At 35.9% G+C, this 19,963-nt stretch overlaps 1 protein-coding gene across 1 annotated transcript in view; it reads right to left on the minus strand.

The window, feature by feature from the left end:
• ANO3 (anoctamin 3) overlaps window positions 1-19,963 on the minus strand; it is a 414,788-nt gene that overhangs the window by 15,437 nt on the left and 379,388 nt on the right. Inside the window, 4 exon segments of the mRNA XM_060159496.1 lie at window positions 2,466-2,563; window positions 8,531-8,588; window positions 9,464-9,575; window positions 13,746-13,782. Coding sequence (XP_060015479.1) covers window positions 2,466-2,563; window positions 8,531-8,588; window positions 9,464-9,575; window positions 13,746-13,782 — 305 coding nt within the window.

Here is a 19,963-nt window from a genome sequence, read left to right on the forward strand (position 1 = left end):
TCAGGGTCCTTCTATGTCAGTATTTCACAGTTAGAATTTATCTATAGGGAAAAAACAGAATGCTGTTGTTTTGATGTTATCACAATCAATCCTGTTCTAAATATTTATTGCTGTTGCTGTTGTAACAAAGAGCCCCAAACCTCCCCATCCAGGATTTTAATTTTATTTCATTCTTAAAGGGGGGAGACAGAAATGGAGGTTCTCTGCATTAAACAAAAACAACAACAACCTTGGTCTTTTGGTAGCCAAAAGAAACCAGAGAGTTAATTTTGTTCTCAAGAACCTGCACTGCCAATAATATTTTAAGAATACCAACAAGTGTCTTAAGATGTTGAACAAAGTACAAGTTACTCTATATCCATTATTTTGTCTAATCCTTACAATGGTTCTTGAGGTAGATACAGCTGTTGAGCCTCTCTTAGAGATGTGAAAACTGAGGCACAGAAAGGTCGATTGGCTTACAAATGGTCATACATTTTGTAAGGAGAGGAGTAGGAACTGAACTGTCATCTCTCTGATTACCAAACCCCAATTCTTAAGAACTAGTTCTTCTTAAACGTATGGACACCAAGGGGGGAAAGTGGCAGGGAGGCGGTGGTAGTGTGATGAATTGGGAGATTGGGATTGACATATATACACTAATATGTATAAAATGGATAACTAATAAGAACCTGCTGTATAAAAAAATAAATAAAATAAAATTTAAAAATTAAAAAAAAGAACTAGTCTTCTTAGTAACTCTATACAAGGCTAGTTTAAAAATTAAGTACTCTTAGAACAAAAAATTTCACAATCTGTATGGAAACATAAAAGACCCCAAATAGCCAAAGCAATCTTGAGAAAGAAAAATGGAGCTGGAGGAGTCAGGCTCCCTGACTTCAGACTATACTACAAAGCTACAGTAATCAAGACAGTATGGAACTGGCACAAAAACAGAAATATAGATCAATGGAACAGGATAGAAAGCCCAGAGATAAACCCACACACATATGGTCACCTTATCTTTGATAAAGGAGGCAAGAATATACAATGGAGAAAAGACAGCCTCTTTAATAAGTGGTGCTGGAAAAACTGGACAGCTACATGTCAAAGAATGAAATTAGAACACTCCCTAACACCATACATAAAAATAAACTCAAAATGAATTAAAGACCTAAATGTAAGGCCAGACACTATCAAACTCTTGGAGGAAAACATAGGTAGAACACTCTATGACATAAATCACAGCAAGATCCTTTTTGACCGACCTCCTAGAGAAATGGAAATAAAAACAAAAATAAACAAATGGGACCTAGTGAAACTTCAAAGCTTTTGCACAGCAAAGGAAATCATAAACCAGACGAAAAGACAATCCTCTGAATGGGAGAAAATATTTGCAAATGAAGCAACTGACAAAGGATTAATCTCCAAAATTTACAAGCAGCTCATGCAGCTCAATATCAAAAAAACAAACAACCCAATCCAAAAATGGGCAGAAGACCTAAATAGACATTTCTCCAAAGAAGATATACAGATTGCCAACAAACACATGCAAGGATGCTCAACATCATTAATGATTAGAGAAATGCAAATCAAAACTACAATGAGGTATCACCTCACACCCGTCAGAATGGCCATCACCAAAAAATCTACAAACAATAAATGCTAGAGAGGGTATAGAGAAAAGGGAACCCTCTTGCGCTGTTGGTGGGAATGTAAATTGATACAGCCACTATGGAGAACAGTATGGAGGTTCCTTAAAAAACTAAAAATAGAACTACCATATGACCCAGCAATCCCACTACTGGGCATATACCCTGAGAAAACCATAATTCAAAAACAGTCATGTACCAAAATGTTCATTGCAGCTCTATTTACAATAACCAGGACATGGAAGCAACCTAAGTATCCATCGAAAGATGAATGGATAAAGAAGATGTGGCACATATATACAAGAGAATATTACTCAGCCATAAAAAGAAACAAAATTGAGTTATTTGTAGTGAGGTGGATCTGCCTAGAGTCTGTCATACAGAGTGAAGTAAGTTAGAAAGAGAAAAACAAATACCATATGCTAACACATATATATGGAATCTAAAATACAAAACAAAAAAATGGTCATGAAGAACCTAGGGACAAAACGGGAATAAAGACGTAGACCTACTAGAGAATGGACTTGAGGACACAGGGAGGGGGAAGGGTAAGCTGGGACGAAGTGAGAGAGTGGCATGGACATATATACACTACCAAATGTAAAATAGATAGTGGGAAGCAGCCACATAGCACAGGGGGATCAGCTCGGTGCTTTGTGACCACCTGGAGGGGTGGGATAGGGAGGGTGGGAGGGAGGGAGATGTAAGAGGGAAGAGATATGGGAACATATGTATATGTATAGCTGATTCACTTTGTTATAAAGCAGAAACTAACACACCCTTGTAAAGCAATTATACTCCAATAAAGATGTTAAAAAAAAATTAAGTACTCACGGGTATCCCAGTTCCATGAAATTGTTCCATATTTGCTTCAAAAACATGATAACTCCCATCTGGAGGCAAAGGTCTATCAAACAGCCACTAGGATGACACTGAAACAGAACAACAAGAGCATTAATGATCTTGCTCTTCTAGGTTGCCTTAAACACCCCCACATTCAAATTGTACAGCAAATTCTAAAGCCAGGGCACCTTATATCCATGCGTAAAGAGAATAAAAACAGGGAAGAAATAGTGCATATGAGGATACCTGATAGGGAAGTTTTCAGTAATATACATTGGAATATTGATCAAAATTATAACAGCAATAACCAAAAAATCTAACTTTTAATGAGCACTTAGTACTGCCAAGCTCTGTGCTAGGCACGATCACATTTAATGAATGCTCTGGAATACTACATACCTATTAACAATCAGGTGATAGCAAAATATTTAATTCTATGACAAAATGTTTATATTTTTTAAAATCAGCTTTTTGTCTCAGACTGATTTTAAATTTGCAGAAAATTTACAAAGATAGTACAGAGAGTGCCCATGCACTCCTCCCCCAATTCCCTCCATTGCCCCTTACATTACCGAGGTATATTGTCAAAGTTAAGAAGTCAATATTGGTACATTGCTATTAACCAAATTCCAGACTTTACTTAGATTTCACCAGCTCCAGGACACAACATGGGATACCCCATAGCACTTATTTGTCATGTTCCCCCCAGTCACCTGTGGTCTAGACAGTTTCTCAGATTTTCATATCCTTAACAATTCTGAGTACTGCTGGACAAGCACCCTTTGGAAAATTCCCCAATCTGGGTTTGTCTGACATTTTCACGTATTTAGACTGGGGTTATGTGCTTTAAGAATGGAAGCAGGGCACAGAGGTAAAGTGCCATTTCCATCACATCCCATCAGGGCCACATGGTATCCCCATGACATCACCAGTGATATTAACTTTCATCACTCGGTTAATATAGTATTTGCCAAGTGTTTCTTCTGCAAAGTTACTCATTTTCCCGTATCTCCTGGAGAGGGAGTATCTACATATATTATAATGTATTTTAAGTGATAAAAGTATGCCACAAAATAGTTTGTCTGTATGATCCCAATGTTGCCTTCTCTGTGCTCCTCTGCTTTTTCAGATGCTCAGTAACAGCATTAGAAACCCACATGAACAAAAGTGTGATTCCAATGAAAATTGCAATAAATGTGCTTTGCTTGAAAACTTTGCACTATAGAAGATATTTGGGTAGGAAAGCGTGGGTCTTTTTCTTTGGAAATGGGTTCATGTCCTGCTTGTAAGGATGATGGTCTCTATAGCTTTGATCTACAGTTTCTATTTCTATCAAATCAGTACCAGTGGGACTTCAAAGGGAACAAATAGTTAGGACACAAAGAGCCTGCTTTTCTGTTTCCAGCCCAGTAACTTAAAACCCCCTAATCTGAGCCAGAGAGAGGGTTTGCCAGTGATAATTTTTATTGTGTGGAGAAGTTTCAAGTCTCCTATCCAAGCACACTCCTTCTGAATTTAGGACCCCCTGAACCCTGCTACATATATACCATAAGTGGGTTTGGTAGAATGTCTGAGGCAGAATAATTACTAAGCTACAGAGTCAGATCACAGATCACAGTTGCAAGCTGAAACTCTTCATTTTTGTAGAGAGACTCATAGAGGCAAATTAACTTGTCCAAGATCATGCAATGCTAACTGGTAATGTAGGAATGAAAGCTTAGGTCTCCTGTACCCTCATCCATTGCTCTTTCATGTAATGCTAAGGATGAATTCTATTTACCAATTGTGTTCATTGCCTTGAAGGGTTGCTTTAGCAAAGGCTGTTATTACGCGGGAAGTTAAAAAGAAGACTATCAGAACCATGTGATTGGATCACTCTCCACAGTGGTAGGCCAAAGTGGGGAGGCTGGATGACAGACCATTTATAATTTTGTTGAATTTAAGCCTTGATGACTTTGTAGTTTGATTTACAGGGTAGAGAAAGAGATCTAACAGCTTCTTCACATAATGATTGCTTTGAGCTAACTCCAGTCCTTCATTACTCTAAAACTCATTCGGGATAAAGTCTATACTTAGAATGAGTAAAGGGCATGGATGAATGTGCAGGAGACCCAGGCTTTCATTCCCATTGCACCATTCAAAATTACATGACCATGGACAACCCAAAGCTGGGTGCCTTCACATATTTTTCTCATTTGCTCCTCATGAGAGTCTGGTGACATGGGTGCTGATATCTCTGTTTTGTAGATAATGAAGCTAAGTGGCAGACAGAAGTATCAGACTGCAATACCCTATTCCTTTCACTTGATCCACTTTAGTATGTTTACTCTAAATCCAATTTACATGTAGGAGCCAGCAATCATTCAGCGATCTTGTACCAAAACCAATTTTTATTAGATTCTCCACTGCGGCAATATGCTATCCCAATGGTGGCTGGAAAGGGCAGTCACCAGAACATGAACTCTAGACTGCCGGAATCATCAAATTGATGACTTCATCAATTTATAGGTATGTTTCAATAATTTTAGGCAAATTATATAACTTCTCTAAGCTTCTGTTTTCTCATCAGTAACATGAGTGTAGTAACAGAATTGTTGTGAGGATTAAATGCATTAATATATGTAGAACACTTAGAACCAATTGCTGGAATGTGCTGGCATATAGTAAACACTCATTAAATACTAGCTATTATTAACATTTTACACAGATTTACATATATGAGATATTATATGGCATAGTATGAGGGAAGTCCAGTATAGTCAGTTCGTAAATATTCTAAATAAAATTGTAGTACTTTTTTCCTTTCTTTATAATGGCTACCATTATTTATGCCAGGGATTTTACATGCATGATCCAATTTAATCCACCTATGGCCAATATTACTGAGATGGCTATTCTTATCACAATTTGCACATAAAAAAAATCGAGACGTAGAGATATTAAGATCATGTGTTCAGGTGTGGCAAAATTAGAATGTAGACTGTCAGATTCCAAAGACAAAATATTTGTTACAGATCATGGTTATGTTCTTTTCTTCAAGACTATTAACATCATCAAAGGAAGGAAAGAGACTTCTTCATCTGTACACCACATATTACCCAGCAGAGACCTAGGACAGAATATGTGTCAATAAATGCTTGCTGTATGATTGAATTCAGAGGATCAATTCTTATCTTCCACCATGTATACTTTTTCCATCTACACTTCCAGGATTTCTAGAGTCTATCACAAACCCATATTTTTATTTCACTGAGTGTTTTTTAAAATAAATAATCCTTTGTTGGAAAATATGGCTACTATCTATGTCATATGTATTGTGGAGAATATCTAGGATGGTTATGAAGTATTTTTCCTGACATTAGTATTATAATTATTCTCCTGGTACTTTCAAAGAAGAATCATGAATTCCAATAATTTCACAATTAAGAGTACCCAATTAAACAAAATTATTGGTGCTAGCAGCCACTAAAATGGCATCAATAGGCAGATCTACCTGCGTGTGACTACACTGTTCCCCACACTACCCTTGCTAATGCCACTGAACACTCCTGGAAAAAGTAAGCCTTGCTTTTTTCCCCCCATTTGGGTAGCTGAAAACCTTTTAGCAGATATAGTCATACTTCTGGGCTATGAAAGAAAGCTGCAAGTCTGATTTGGGGATTTTCAGGAGGCCTGGGACTATGAAAGGCCTTAGTTGATCTCTGCCCAATAGAATAATACCCAGGTGGCTGTAGAGACAGAGCATAGATAAATATCAGTTACAATTTATAGAGTTCCTACCACAGTCCAGGGACTGTGCTAATTGTCTTATGCAAATTGTCTCTTATTTATTAACAGCTTTGCAACCTAAGTGTTACTATTGCCAGTTTACAGATGAGAAGACAGATATTCAAAGAGGTTAAATTAAGGACAAAGAATGAATAATCAGCAATATTAACATTTGAGCCCAGTTTTCTGTGATTTAAAGCATACGTTCTTTGGGATCTTTAGGCTTTCTCCATGTATTCCAATAAACTTTTAGAAGACTCTGGGGAGACAACATTAATGAGAGAGGCCCTGAGTTTTGGGGACTTTTTAGATAGAGACTAGAAATGTCTCCTATTTCTCAGGTAATCTTTTCTTAGCCTCTCTCTAAATTATGACCTCCTACTAATGTTGCCACAAATTAAATTGGATTTTACATTAGAATAATTAAAACAATTTTGAACTAGACAAGGAATAAACAGTCTAACAATGAGACTGAAAAGAGTCCAGAAATTTCAAGATGTAGAATATAAAAAATCTTACAGTCTCATTTTGCCGAATGAAAACATGTATTTATTACATTTATTTATTAAATGTGTGGCTGCCAATTAGGCATGGGGGGATCTTGATTACTCTTTACACCAAAATAAACTTCCAATGGGCCAAAGACATCAGTATTAAAAAAAAATAACATTAGCTAAAACTACATGTTAATTTTGGGCTTCCCTGGTGGCACAGTGGTTAAGAATCCACCTGCCAATGCAGGGGACATGGGTTTGAGCCCTGGGCCAGGACGATCCCACGTGCATGGAGCAACTAAGTCCATGTGCCACAACTACTGACCCTGCGCTCTAGAGCCTGTGAGCCACAACTACTGAGCCCAAGTGCCACAACTACTGAAGCCCGTACACCTAGAGCCCGGACTCCACAACAAGAGAAGCCACCGTAATGAGAAGCCTGCGTACCGCAACGAAGAGTAGCCAACACTCACCACAACTAGAAAAAGCCTGCATACAGCAATGAAGACCCAACACAGCCAAAAGTAAATAAATACATAATTTTTTTAAAAAAATGTGAATTTTTAAAATTTCCTGAATGGAGAATACATTTTTTTTGTCATGATACAAATTCCCCAAACCATTAACAACAGTAATATTTTGATTAGAAAATGCTATATAGTTGTGTAAAAAAATATCAAAACAAAACTAAACTATATACAAGAAAATGGGAAACATATCTGCAGCAAATATGAAAGATTAGAGCCCAATTTTATTTGTTTATAAATTATTAAAACAGAAAAACAGCTTAATGAAAATAAATAGGAATAATACACACAGAGAAGTATAAAATGTCAACAGACATATGAAAAATATTTTCCATCTCACTTGTAATTAAAGGAACTGAAATCTAAAGAAGATATCCTTTGGATTATTGGTAAAAATTAAAATGTTTCTCTTGGCAGAGGTCTGAAAAGTAGATTCATACTCTATAGGTAGAGCATAGCATTTGGGAGGACAATTTGTCAGTCCCAGTGAAAATATAAAATATTCTTACACTGTGATAGAGAGATATTATTCCTAGACATTTTGTTTCCATGACATACATATAATAAATCAATAAAGACATATCAGACTTTGAAGATATACCTATATATTTATAAATTAGTATTTGAAGTAAGATTTCTTTGGACTAAATTTTCCCTGCTTAAAAGGAAACCCAGCATGTTTAAAAGTTTGGAAACCAGTACAATAGACAATAATAATTCTCCCAAAGAAAAACAGTTCTGGAGCTAAATTTCTGGGCTTTGTGAATGGAAAAAATAGTTTTGATGGAATATTAAAAAGAGCTGAGGGACTTCCCCGGTGGTGCAGTGGTAAGAGTTTGGGCTCCCAATGCAGGGGACCTGGGTTTGATCCCTGCTCATGAAACTAGATCCCACATGCATGCCGCAAGGAAGAGTTCACATGCCACAACTAAGGAGCCCACGTGCTGCAACGAAGGAGCCATAAGCCACAACTAAGACCCGGCACAATCAAATAAATAAAAATAAATAAATAAATAAATAAATGAACAAATTCCTGCTTTACAAAAAAAAAAAAGAGCTGAGGTCAGGATCACCCTCTTTTCTGGAAAGACTTAATTCCTTCATTTCTGAAACCATAGGAAGTCTCCTTTATTGAAAATGCGTCTTCAGCATGCCTGAAATTCCCTGTTCCACCTCCCCTTTCTCTCCCTTCCCACCCCCTCTTCTTCCCATAGTCATTGGTCCATATCCACGCCTATCCCCACACCCACCCTTACAAATTACTTACTTCCTCCAGTCTCCACCGGTTGAAAAGTTTATTGTACTTTCCTGGATGGCCTACAAATCTGTAAAAAGCCATTTTAATTCATTAGCGTTTATGTGGGTTGCCTGAAGAACATTTACTAATGCATTACAACAAGTGCATGTGTGGGTAGAGACCTAAGTGTTCTCTGGAGCAACTTGTACCCAAACAGTTGACTTAGGCCATGCTTACACATCAAAGGACCCAACTTAAAAAGGAAATATGATGTGTGAAGTCAATATCAATGAGTTGAGAAAGTACAGACAAACCAACCGAATGAAATTTCCTATTTTTACCTGTGGAGTTTTAATGTCTTCTTGACCTAGTTAACGAATATTAATACAACGTGCTGAATGGCTTAGTTTAAAATGTTTCTAGCTTCAGCATGTTTCCATGGCACTTGTCAGAGTGTTAAGCATATGGCAAACCAGAACCAGTAGCTTAATATGCTTCTTTTTCATATTTTGCAGCAAATTTAAGGAAAAGAAAAACATTACCATGACAGGTATGTTTCCCCACTAAGGAACTGTAAGCTGGGGTTACATAAAAATTATTTCCTTATTTAACAAAACCATTACTTATGACTGGAGAGTCATAATTCAACCCAAGGATGGCATATGTTTTATTTATTTTTTAAAAATGGAAGTACAGCTGATTTACAATGTTGTGTTAGCTTCAGGTATACAGAAAAGTAATACGGTTATATGATTTTACTTTTTTATGCCAACTTTAACTGGGAGTGGCACCTAGAAGCACTGTACTGAGAAGTCTTTTGACTTGAAAAAGCATGTGAAGATTGATTGGGACAGTTTTCTAAAGCAGAGGACAAGAATTTGCCACCCCTGTTAACAAACCAGCAGTGGAACTGTTGACAATCTCTGTCATTCTGCAAAGATAATGCCTATGGAGTTGACTTACCTCCCCAAAAAGAAAGCAATATAGAAGATAGAACTGTTTAAATTGACAAACTGGAAGAGGAACATCTTCAAAGCAAAGCTGTTTTCCCATTCAGATTCTGTTCGAGGATATTCTAAAAGGAACATAGGGTGTGTTTACATAGATGAGGTAAATGACAAGAAATATGGATACAGAATCAGAAGTCCCATGTTCAAAGTCTGGTTCAGTCATTTACTAGTTCTATGAGCCACTCAATGTCTCTGAGTTCTAGTGTCTGCATCTGTAAAAATAGGAATGATAATATCTGTTCCATAGTGTTGCTGAAAGGATCCAATGAGATAATCTTTAGACATTTCCCACAGCTACAGAAGTATGATGCTTGTTATTAAGATATAAAGATTTTCAGGATTCTCTCTGCTCCTTTCATTTAGAGGTAACCACAAATATTAGATCAGTCTTTCACCCAAACTGGCTGTACTTAATACAGGGACCTAAACTGTCCACAGGGTTCTTTGAAAAAGGAATATTTTGTATGCAGACTGAAGTGGAATAGTAAAGAGAAAAGAGGGCTACATCAGTCACAAAAGCCCAGTTTTTATCTCAACCTTACACCTAATTTGCCGGTAATCTCAGGCAGGGCTCTTCACATTTCTCTGTAATCAGTTTTATAATCTGTGAAATGAGGAATTTAGAAAAGATAATTTTAAGAACTCTGTCAACTCACACCTTAGGGTTCTAACTTCTCAAACAAAACAAAACAAACAAAACACAACAAAATACAGTGATGAGAGAGATTGGATGAAGATGGCAGCATGTACTGAAGCCTCTGCTCCCACTCAGTACCCAAATAAGTGATAGAAAATATATATGCACATCTAATATATATATATATTTTTTAATATAATTGAAAAATTCAAGAAAGGTAGAAAATAGATGGGCTCTGACTTAAGGAAAAGAGAGGCCAAAATACATGCATGAGCAAAGCACAGAATAAAAACGCAACAGGTCTTGGGGAACTCCAAGTCCAAAGCAGGTAGGTGCCGGAAATAGGAGGGGGTCTGTGGGGCATCCAAAAGAGTGACTGGTTGGTGGGCACCAGTGAGAGCAGTCAGGATAGGCTGACATTTCCCCATGGGTTTTGAAAGGTTGTGTTTTCATTGTTGTTTCCTTCTAAATAGTTTGTAAATTAAGCATAAAACTTATTTAGAAATAAGAATGTGGATTTTTAAAAAAATCCTGTGAATAAGATTGCTTTTGGTTCTCCATTTCTAATTTTATTGCATCGTGATCCACAAATGTGTCCTGTGTGATTTCTGTTTGGGGGCAAAAAAGTTGCAATTTCATTGTGGCCAAATTACATGGATAAGTTTTGTCAATGTATCAAGTGTCTGAAAATAATATTTCTGTTGAGCATACAGTTTATATATATTTTAAAAGAAGCTTGCTAGTTATGATATTCAAATACTCTATATCCTGGCTTATATTTTGAGTGTGGATTTATCAATTTATTTTTGTATTTCTATCATGTTTTGCTTTCTATGTTTTGAAGGTTTATGAAAAGGTGTATAGAAATCATGACAATTATATTGACCTGGTAGATTGTTTATCAGTATGAAGTGTTTCTCTGTCTCTCTCAAATAGGTATCAAATTCTTGTTTGCCTAATGTTAATATGGTGACATATGATTTTATTGTTACTATTTTCTTGATATAGATGCTCCTATTGCTGAATTGACCTCTGACAAAATAAAAACTCTTTTTACCAGTTGATCTAATTTGTTTCTTGGAATCCAGGTTTATTTTTATAGATAATTAATATTACAGATAAATCACAGTTCATTATTATAGTTACTTTATTATTTGGAACAACTGACAACCATTCTGATCTAATTCTCAACAACTATAAAACTAGGCTGAAAAAATTCTCTCTTGGAATCAAATGTTATATATTTCCTCTCTAAAAAAAACCTTAATGTGATAGAATTGAAGCTTTGATTTTTTTGTGTGTGTGGTTTTTGAAAATAAAATATTTGGACAAAAAAAGAAATCAAGAAACAAAGTTTAAAAAAATATTTTAAATAAAACAGTGTTTGGCCTCCTCTAGAAAGTTAAACCTAATTTCTAATTTGAAGCATAAATTTGCAAGCCAAAAGTTATACAAAATATAATGTCATATATATTATATTTATATATTTATATATTTATAGGTATATACATGCAATGATATTATATTACTTTAAGTAAAATATCAATATTTTATTAATTTAAATCAATACAATTCATTCATTATTAATCAACAGTTATGAATCCACAGGCATTATGGTATGAGTTACAGATGGAAAAATCAAATATGAAGTGAATACACCTGGAACTTAGCACAGATAACTGTTCTGTTTCCTACTATCAATTGTGGTCCCCAAATCACTTGCTTAGATTTGCTTCTATCTTGGGTATAAAGTACTTTAAAAGTTAATAAATGTAAGGAATCAGAGCTCGAAGAAACCTTTGAGACAATGTAGTTCAAGTGCTTTGTTACCCAGCTGAAGAAATTGTAGCTCAGTGGGTTTAAAGAACAATGAAAATGATGAAAAAGATCATTCCCATTTATGGAGCACTTGTCATGTGTCAGGTGGCCAACCTACAATGGTGAAACAGGAAGTATTATCATTCTCATTTTACCAGTGAAGAAACTGACTCAAAAAAACCAAAAAGAAACAGAAGAAAGAGGAGAAGGAGGAAGAATGGAATGGAGAGAGGGGAAAACTTGCTCATAGTCATGTAATTTCCAAGTAATCATGTCATCCAGAGGATGAACTAGGAACTAGTTCTTCCCTCTACACACTGTTCCTTCTCTTGTTACTTGTATTTGTAAATACATTATAACGAAAGTGATATATCATGATAGAGTCATACAGTTCCTCCACCATAGTCAATGGAGTCTGTCACTTCTGAGTTTAAATTCTACTTATTTAACTTAATTATCTTGCTTTTCTTATCCATAAACTAGGGATCATACTGTCATAGAGTTGTGATGACAATAAGACAAAATAATGAAGGAGAAGTGTTTAGCTTAGCCCAGTGTGTTGGCTCTGGTGAGTTCTCAATAAAAGATCATTGCTCAAACAAATCTGCAATAAAAATTTTGTACCCCAAACTGGGGGACTAAAAATTAAGTTTGAGGATAGAAAAAAAGACATTTTCTGACATGTAAGGTTTTGAGAAATTTACTTCCCAGGTAGCAAAATAAGGAATTAAGTTAAGACAGAAGAAACATAGGATCCAAAAAGTAATGTCCAGCCAAGAAAAAAAAGGTGAAAGGAATTCCCACAGTGCTGGTGAAGGGAAGTGTAGATGCCCAGAGGGTAACCTATTGAGATTGGAGTAGACAGTGGTTCAGGGAGGATAACTCTAAGGAGAAAATAAAATGAATACAATACTTGATGTTTTTGAATGTATTTAGAGAGAATTTAGAGTTATGGCAGGAAGTTTGGGATAAATTAAGGAAAGTATGTGTAGACAATTAAGCAACAAAAGTGCTATTATTAGCTTCATGAAAATATAAAGGTTGTGTAAGAAAGGAAGGATCACAGTACTCACCATGCCTTAGATGTGAACATAGTTCTCTAGACACAATGATTTGAACACTAATTATTCATTTGGCTAAAACTGCTGGTACAACCACTTTGGAAGGAGGGGAATTAAGTCTGTTTTTAGCCGGTGATGGATGGGAAAGTGTGCGGGGACAGAACACTGCAGGGAATAAAGACTTAAGTTCTTGTCTTTATGATGGGAAGGCAGTCACTTCCCAAAGCTGGAAAACCCAAGAATGGCATGCAATTTAGAAACAGGGTAGAAAATAACAGAAGAAATTAATTGATAAAATGCTAAAAAGCCATCCCTCAGGGATATGGAAAATAAAAATGGGTAATGTGGCAAAGGACTGGTGTTTATTACAAATCTCTTAATAATCTTTTGCCTTTTAAATTGTGTACATGTAATATGACACTTTGATAAAAATAAATATTGGGGGTGAAAATCACGAAGAACTGAAAAAGTAGTGGAAAAAAGCAATTCCAAGTAGGGAGAACTAGGTTTGCTAATTTCTAGTAAGATTTTGTAACTATACACATTGCCTCTCTATAGTTATGTGATGTAGTCCAACTTCCTATGCCCCTTCTTTCACTTTTATTGACAATTATATAACTAAAGTTGATATAAAAAACATATAAAAAATGCTAAAGTGTGTAAAGCAAGTACAGAATAATATGCCCATGTTACTAAAGAGTGAAGAAAAATGGGCTTACCTAAATTAGTGAGAAGGTAAGCAATTTTTTCATAAGCCTGTAATAAAAGAAAACAAATAGTTAATATTATTTTCTTTTAGAAAACGCTGTTATTTACACTATTCAAGAAACATCTAAAGTATATTCTACATAGTGGTTACATTTTTAATTAAGCAGAAGCAAGTTTTAAATCTTACTCTACAGTGCTTTATATATACACATACACACACAATGCATGTATAAAAATGTGTTGTAAATATGTGTATATATACAGACACACTTGATTTCTGCAATAACATCTTTTCTGCTAGCTATCTTTATTTTCACTTTATAAATCAAAGAAATGAGACTTAAAAAAAAACCCAAAGACATTCAACTAGTTAACGGCTGACCTGGGATTTAATAATCAAATTATATGTGCTTTTCACTACTCTGGAAGGTTAAGTGGAAGTATGTCTTCTTTACTATTGATAAAGAATTTTCCAAACTATGACAAAGGCAGTGGGCAAAGTTGCATTCCTAAAGAACAAAGCTGGTTTGGTGGTTATTTAAAACAAGATTCACTAGTCAGATCTATTGAATCTGTAAGTCACATCCACAATAGATTTTTATAACATTTTTTATATTCTGCCACCTTCTCCTTGCCCCACCATACTCTGTGTACCACTCATATACAGACTCAAGGAAAGAAAACATAGTTCACAATATTCCAAGTAAATATAGTTGGAAATGTATATTTACTATAGACAGAAGGGTGATGTGTGTGTGTATACAAATGTGACTACGTAACCCCACAATTCAACAAATTATTCTTTAGATTATAAATTCCAATAACCCTGCCTATTGGCACGCAAAATCAAAAAGGTGTCTGGACACTTGAAAAGTTGTTCACCTTCCCTGACTGTTCTTTCAATAGAACTATTATGATTATTCATCTTGACCATGATTCAATCCATCTCTTCCTAAGATTTAAAGAGTTATCTTAAGACAAAAAGATTATATTGAGTACAATAGTCTCATTCTACCCCTGGTGCAGTTTTTTTTTTTTTTAACTGTACACTCAAGTCATCATTTCCAAATTTTAGGACCCGATTAGCTTGAATTCATGAGCACCAAAGTTATCCTGACTTTGTTCTTTTCCATGCCCCATTTATCACTAAGATGATTAGAGAAGGGTCTCCAGAGAGTACTGGAAGACAGCCTTATCAATCAGCAAATAGTACTTGAGTAGCTCCTATGCCTCAGGCATTGAATTAAGTGCCCTCATGGGGACTGAGAGAAAATTTTCTTTAAATAACTGTCATTTAGAGTATTTGGCTGGTGCCAAACAGTGTTTTATATATACTATTATTTATATTTGTCCTTACAACAATATTATCAAATAGGTATTATGATTCCCATTTTACAGAACAGGAAACTAAGGTTTAGAATGTTAAGCACCTAACCCGAGATAATACTTCTAAGCAAGTAGCAAAGTCGGGATTTGGTATCATGGCTCTCTTGTACCACCTATGCTGTGCCTTGTCACATAACCACTTCAGATTTTGTCTTAATACTTAGCACATAGACCTGTCTGTAAGCCTGCGATGGTGATATCTGCAGCTGATGTCCCAAGGGATTACAATAACCTAATAGCCTTTGGAGGAATGTTATGAATCACAAAAGATGTTGTGCCACCCCTGGATATATTGCTCTTGGAAAGCTGTCTGAGGTAGTGAACAGCGTGCATCACCCAAGGCCCAAATGCCCATTGGCATCATCATGATGATGAGTTACAAAATCAGTCCATGCAGAGTGACATGTTAACTCACCCACAAAGTGTAGGAAGAAACCACAATTCAAATATAACCAACTGGATGGTGTATTACAGCAATCATATTGACACAGCAAGTTGTGTGTGTGTGTGTGTGTGTGTGTGAGAGAGAGAATGGATATGTACTTGGGGGAGGAGAGAATAAGGGGATTCAGGGTCAATTGTTCTGGTTACTACATTATATCCATGTAGTATATGTATATACTACATAAATATACATCATTATATATATATATATGCAATATATGTGTGTGTGTAAAACATTTAAAAATAAAATAAAATTTAAAAAGTATATAAAATACCATATTGAGGAACCTATGCTTTTAAAAATTATTCACTAGTGCATTCAGTAAGCTGATAGTCTGTGGTCATATATATTGGGTTAAAAATATTTATTAGGAATTTCTAATGAGTCAGGTACTATTCAGGGAACCAAATAACAGTGAACCAAACATAGTCTCTGCTTTCATGGAATTTAAACTGCAGTGCTCAGAGAAAGATGGCAAAGAAATATGTAATTGGCCAGGAGATGCAAAGTACTAAGAGGAAAGAGGAAGCAGCCTGAGGGGTAGAGAGTAGTGGTGGCACAGCGTGCTATTTAGAGGGTGATCAGGGAAGGCATTTGAGCAGAGAGCTGCATGGAGTGAGGGAACCCAGCAGGGATGCAGCTCAGTATCGGGGGAAACAGAAATTGTAAGTGCAAATGCCTGAGCCTGCCATGGGCTTGGTGTGCTTCATGAAGGACAAGGAAGGTAGAGGGACAAGGGTGGAGGCAGTAAAGGTAGTAAGAGATGAGTCAGAGAGATCTCAGAGAGAAACACCTTTTCAGGGCCTGGTAGGCTATGGTGAGGACTTTAGAATTCATCCTGAGCTGAGAAGTCATCTCCCTACTAATGCTTTGTTTTGGGGTGCAATGCAGAAACCAGTTGTGGGAAAAAATGGCAAAGGCAGAGCACAACAGCAAGGTTGTTGTGAAGGGGCAAATTAAGGAGTTGTACATGTGTTTTAATGCTCTTTATCTCTGAGTCAGAGGCTCACAATCTAACCTTCCTTGTAAAAAGGAGCTCCAAACAGACTTTTGCAGAGTCAAAAAGAGTCTGCACTTTTCCACGAATCCTCCTTTTTGAATTTCTAGAAATCGTGGACATACATATGAAAAAACTAAACAAATACATTAAAAAAAAAAGAAGCTAACCTTCTTATTAAATGGGTCATTTTGCATTGCTTCCTTTCGAGGAACACTTTGAACCACCCTATTCCATAATAACCTATTTGCATCGTAATTACCAGTAGAAATCGGGTGTTGAGGAAAGTCAGGTACATTTTGAGGTCTTTGGGGATCAGGCCCATGAAGGAAACATAGGAATGTATTCTCTGGACTTTAGAGATGGAAGTGGATCAATAATGTGGAAGAGTCCAGAACCAGCATGAATACACAATAGCCAAGTGTATTCAGGGCTTTCTTTTTTTTTTTTTTTTTCCTTCCTTTTGGTTATAGTGTGCTCTATGCCTGGTACATGGCCTTTAAAATGAGAGGAGGAATACCAAAAGGAGTTTATCCTTTTATTGACAATGCTGAAATGGTTTAATTGGCTTAATCCCAGAATTACAAGAGTACTTCTGCTGTGATGTTTCTATTTTCTCTTAAAAATTACATGTTAATCATGAGACCAGAGAATTTTCATTCTTAAAATAATTCTTAGATTAATTGAGGTTTGATTGTCAAGCAACAAGAATATACACTTCTTAAGTAACTGCACATTTTAAATTTTTATCAAAATCTTTTTGGAAGTATTTCCTAATGATGGTTAACCATGCTACTTATAATGCTAACCTCTGGTAGCATTATATTTTGAGGGGCAGCAAAATAAAGAATAAAAAGGATGGGATTTGTGAAGAGCAACTCCTGGTTTCAAATGCTGGCTTTGTAGTTTTTTAGCTATATGCCTGGTAAAAGATGTTAAAGATAATAACTTGAAGTTTTAGTTATTGTTAAATTATTTGCAATTTATCTTTGGAAGATGTGATTTCTGATCTTGGCTGGGTATCAAAATCACCTTAGCTCTTTAAATCACTGATTTCGTAATGCTATTTTGTGGACTAACTGGATCAGAATCACTTGGAGAGCATTATGGGAAATTTTTTGTTTTAAATACAGACTTCATAGTCCTACAAAGAAGATTCTGAATGAGACTCAGGAATCTGTAGTTTTTCAAAAGTGTTTCAGATGATTTGATGAGTATAAGAGTAGGAAACAATCCTTTAAGTTACTTTTATGATCTGTAAAATGGGCCTGTCATCAAATTTTTATTATCTTGATCCATATTTCTCTCCCAAATTAAATATTTGTAGGAATGCCACAATCCACCTGTTTTAAAAGCTTAGAGAATATATATCCTTTGATTGTTAGTTTGAATGAAATTAACAAGGGCAGAAAACTTGAAAGACACTGAAAATATAATTCCAGTAACAAAAGTGACTTTGAGCACATACAATATTCCAAATGCTAGGATATCTGGAGAATAAAATATTTAAAATGTATTGAAAGAATATATTCTAAATGTCTTTTAGGCATTAGGCAAAGACCTGGAGATATAAACATGAGGAAGCTACAGCCCCTGCTCGTGAGGAATTTATAACCTGATCGCTGGAGAACAGGCATATCCCAAGCACTGTAGCAGAAGAGCATTCACAAAAGAGATTGTTTAATGCTATCAGGAGACTCTGATAAGGAGGGAGAATAGACCTGTCCAAGCACCTGTGAGAAGAACAGACACAAAGAGATTCTTTAATTCCACATATGGGATCAAGAACAAATTTTATGAAAGAAGTGATCCTTAACTGAAATTTTCAAAGATGAAGAGATATTCTTCAAGGAGAGAAAAAGAAAAAAAAAGGTCAATAGAGGAAGCACTGTGAACCAAGAGATGGGTGTGAAATAGCAGAATGCCAGGGAGCAAACACAAGTGGTTCTATAGGCTGGACTGCAGGGTGTGACAGGGAGGGGGCAAGACACAAACTCCAACAAGGGGAGAAGGGAAAACTGGCTTTAAATAATGGAGACCCTCCCATGCCATTGATGTCAGAGGCAATGGGAACCTGTTATACAGATCTTAGTACAAAATAAGATGATCAGATTTGTAATTTTGAAAGACCCTTGCAGCAGTGGTGTGAAAGGGAGATAGGAAGAGTGCAGAATAGAGACAGGAAGACTAACCAGTTAGAAGGCTGTGACAATAGCCTGAGCTAGAAATGACAAGCAGCTGAACTAAGGAAGCAGAAGTGAGGATGGGGAGCAGGGAATGGATACGAGAGAAGCACAGTTCACAACAGTCACTGATATGATGAAGGAGACGAAAGTAATGCATGAAGAATGGCAAGGTTTCTGGCTGTGTACATTAAACATGAAAAGTTCAGTTTTAAAAAATTATTTGGCTGATTTAAGCTATTTTTCCGTGCACTCATTTCATAGTTTCATGTATATGGCTTATAGCTGAAAAGCATATTAGATTAATAGAATATTTTAACTGAGTCCAAATCCCTCATTTGGGGAATATGGTAGCACAGGGATCACAAAGTCAAGCTATTAAGAAACACTTGTATGAGTACATTTGAAAAGTACATTTGTATGAGCTGTATATTTAGAGTTGTTCTGCAGATAACAAAAGATAGCATTTGGTATTCTAGGTGAATCTTTTTGGTGGTATATTTTTTTAAAGAGTCTGATATTTTGATATTAACGATGTTAATCTATCCTTATTTGATTAAGCTCTTAAATTGATCCTGTGTGTTCAGGTAAGTCAGAAGGGCTGTTTAATAATCTGTGAGGTGCCTTAACATTCTGGGTGGGAAGGAAATGCATAAATTCAAAAGGGCATTATTTTCTTTACACTAATTGAATCTGAGAAATATAACATTCCTTTCACATTTGGTGAGTTGGCTGTGTAATTCACTTCTTTTATGCTAAATCCATTTTAAAATCTTCTCCTGAGTTAGTTGCAAGGGCAAAGGAGAAGTTGTATGGTCTATTTCACTTCTAACAATCCCTGAATCTGAAAGCCAAAATGCTCAACAAGTAGAAATAAACATTTAGAAAGAGGAAAGTCAGCTCTGTTTTCTGGGAACCATGGATGCTTATTTCATAGCTCTAGGCACTTACATGGGCTTTTGTATTTAATGAAGTAGAGCTCGTGTGGGATTTTAAGGATCTCAAAGGATGGTTTCTATGATAAAAATAGTACTATCCTTACGTGTCTACAGAGGTCTTTGTTGTCTGTAAATGCAAGTACTTTGGAAGAAAGAATACACTAAGCCTCATCAAAAATATAAACTTAGTGAGAAGAAGTTGTATCTGAACCTATAAGAGAGAGGAATGTATGTTGGAGGGTCAATTGTGATTCTAGGGAAGGGGTGATCACCGAGGATG

The sequence above is a fragment of the Lagenorhynchus albirostris genome, chromosome 9 (genome assembly GCF_949774975.1).
Source record: "Lagenorhynchus albirostris chromosome 9, mLagAlb1.1, whole genome shotgun sequence".
Classification (NCBI taxonomy): Eukaryota; Metazoa; Chordata; class Mammalia; order Artiodactyla; family Delphinidae; genus Lagenorhynchus; species Lagenorhynchus albirostris.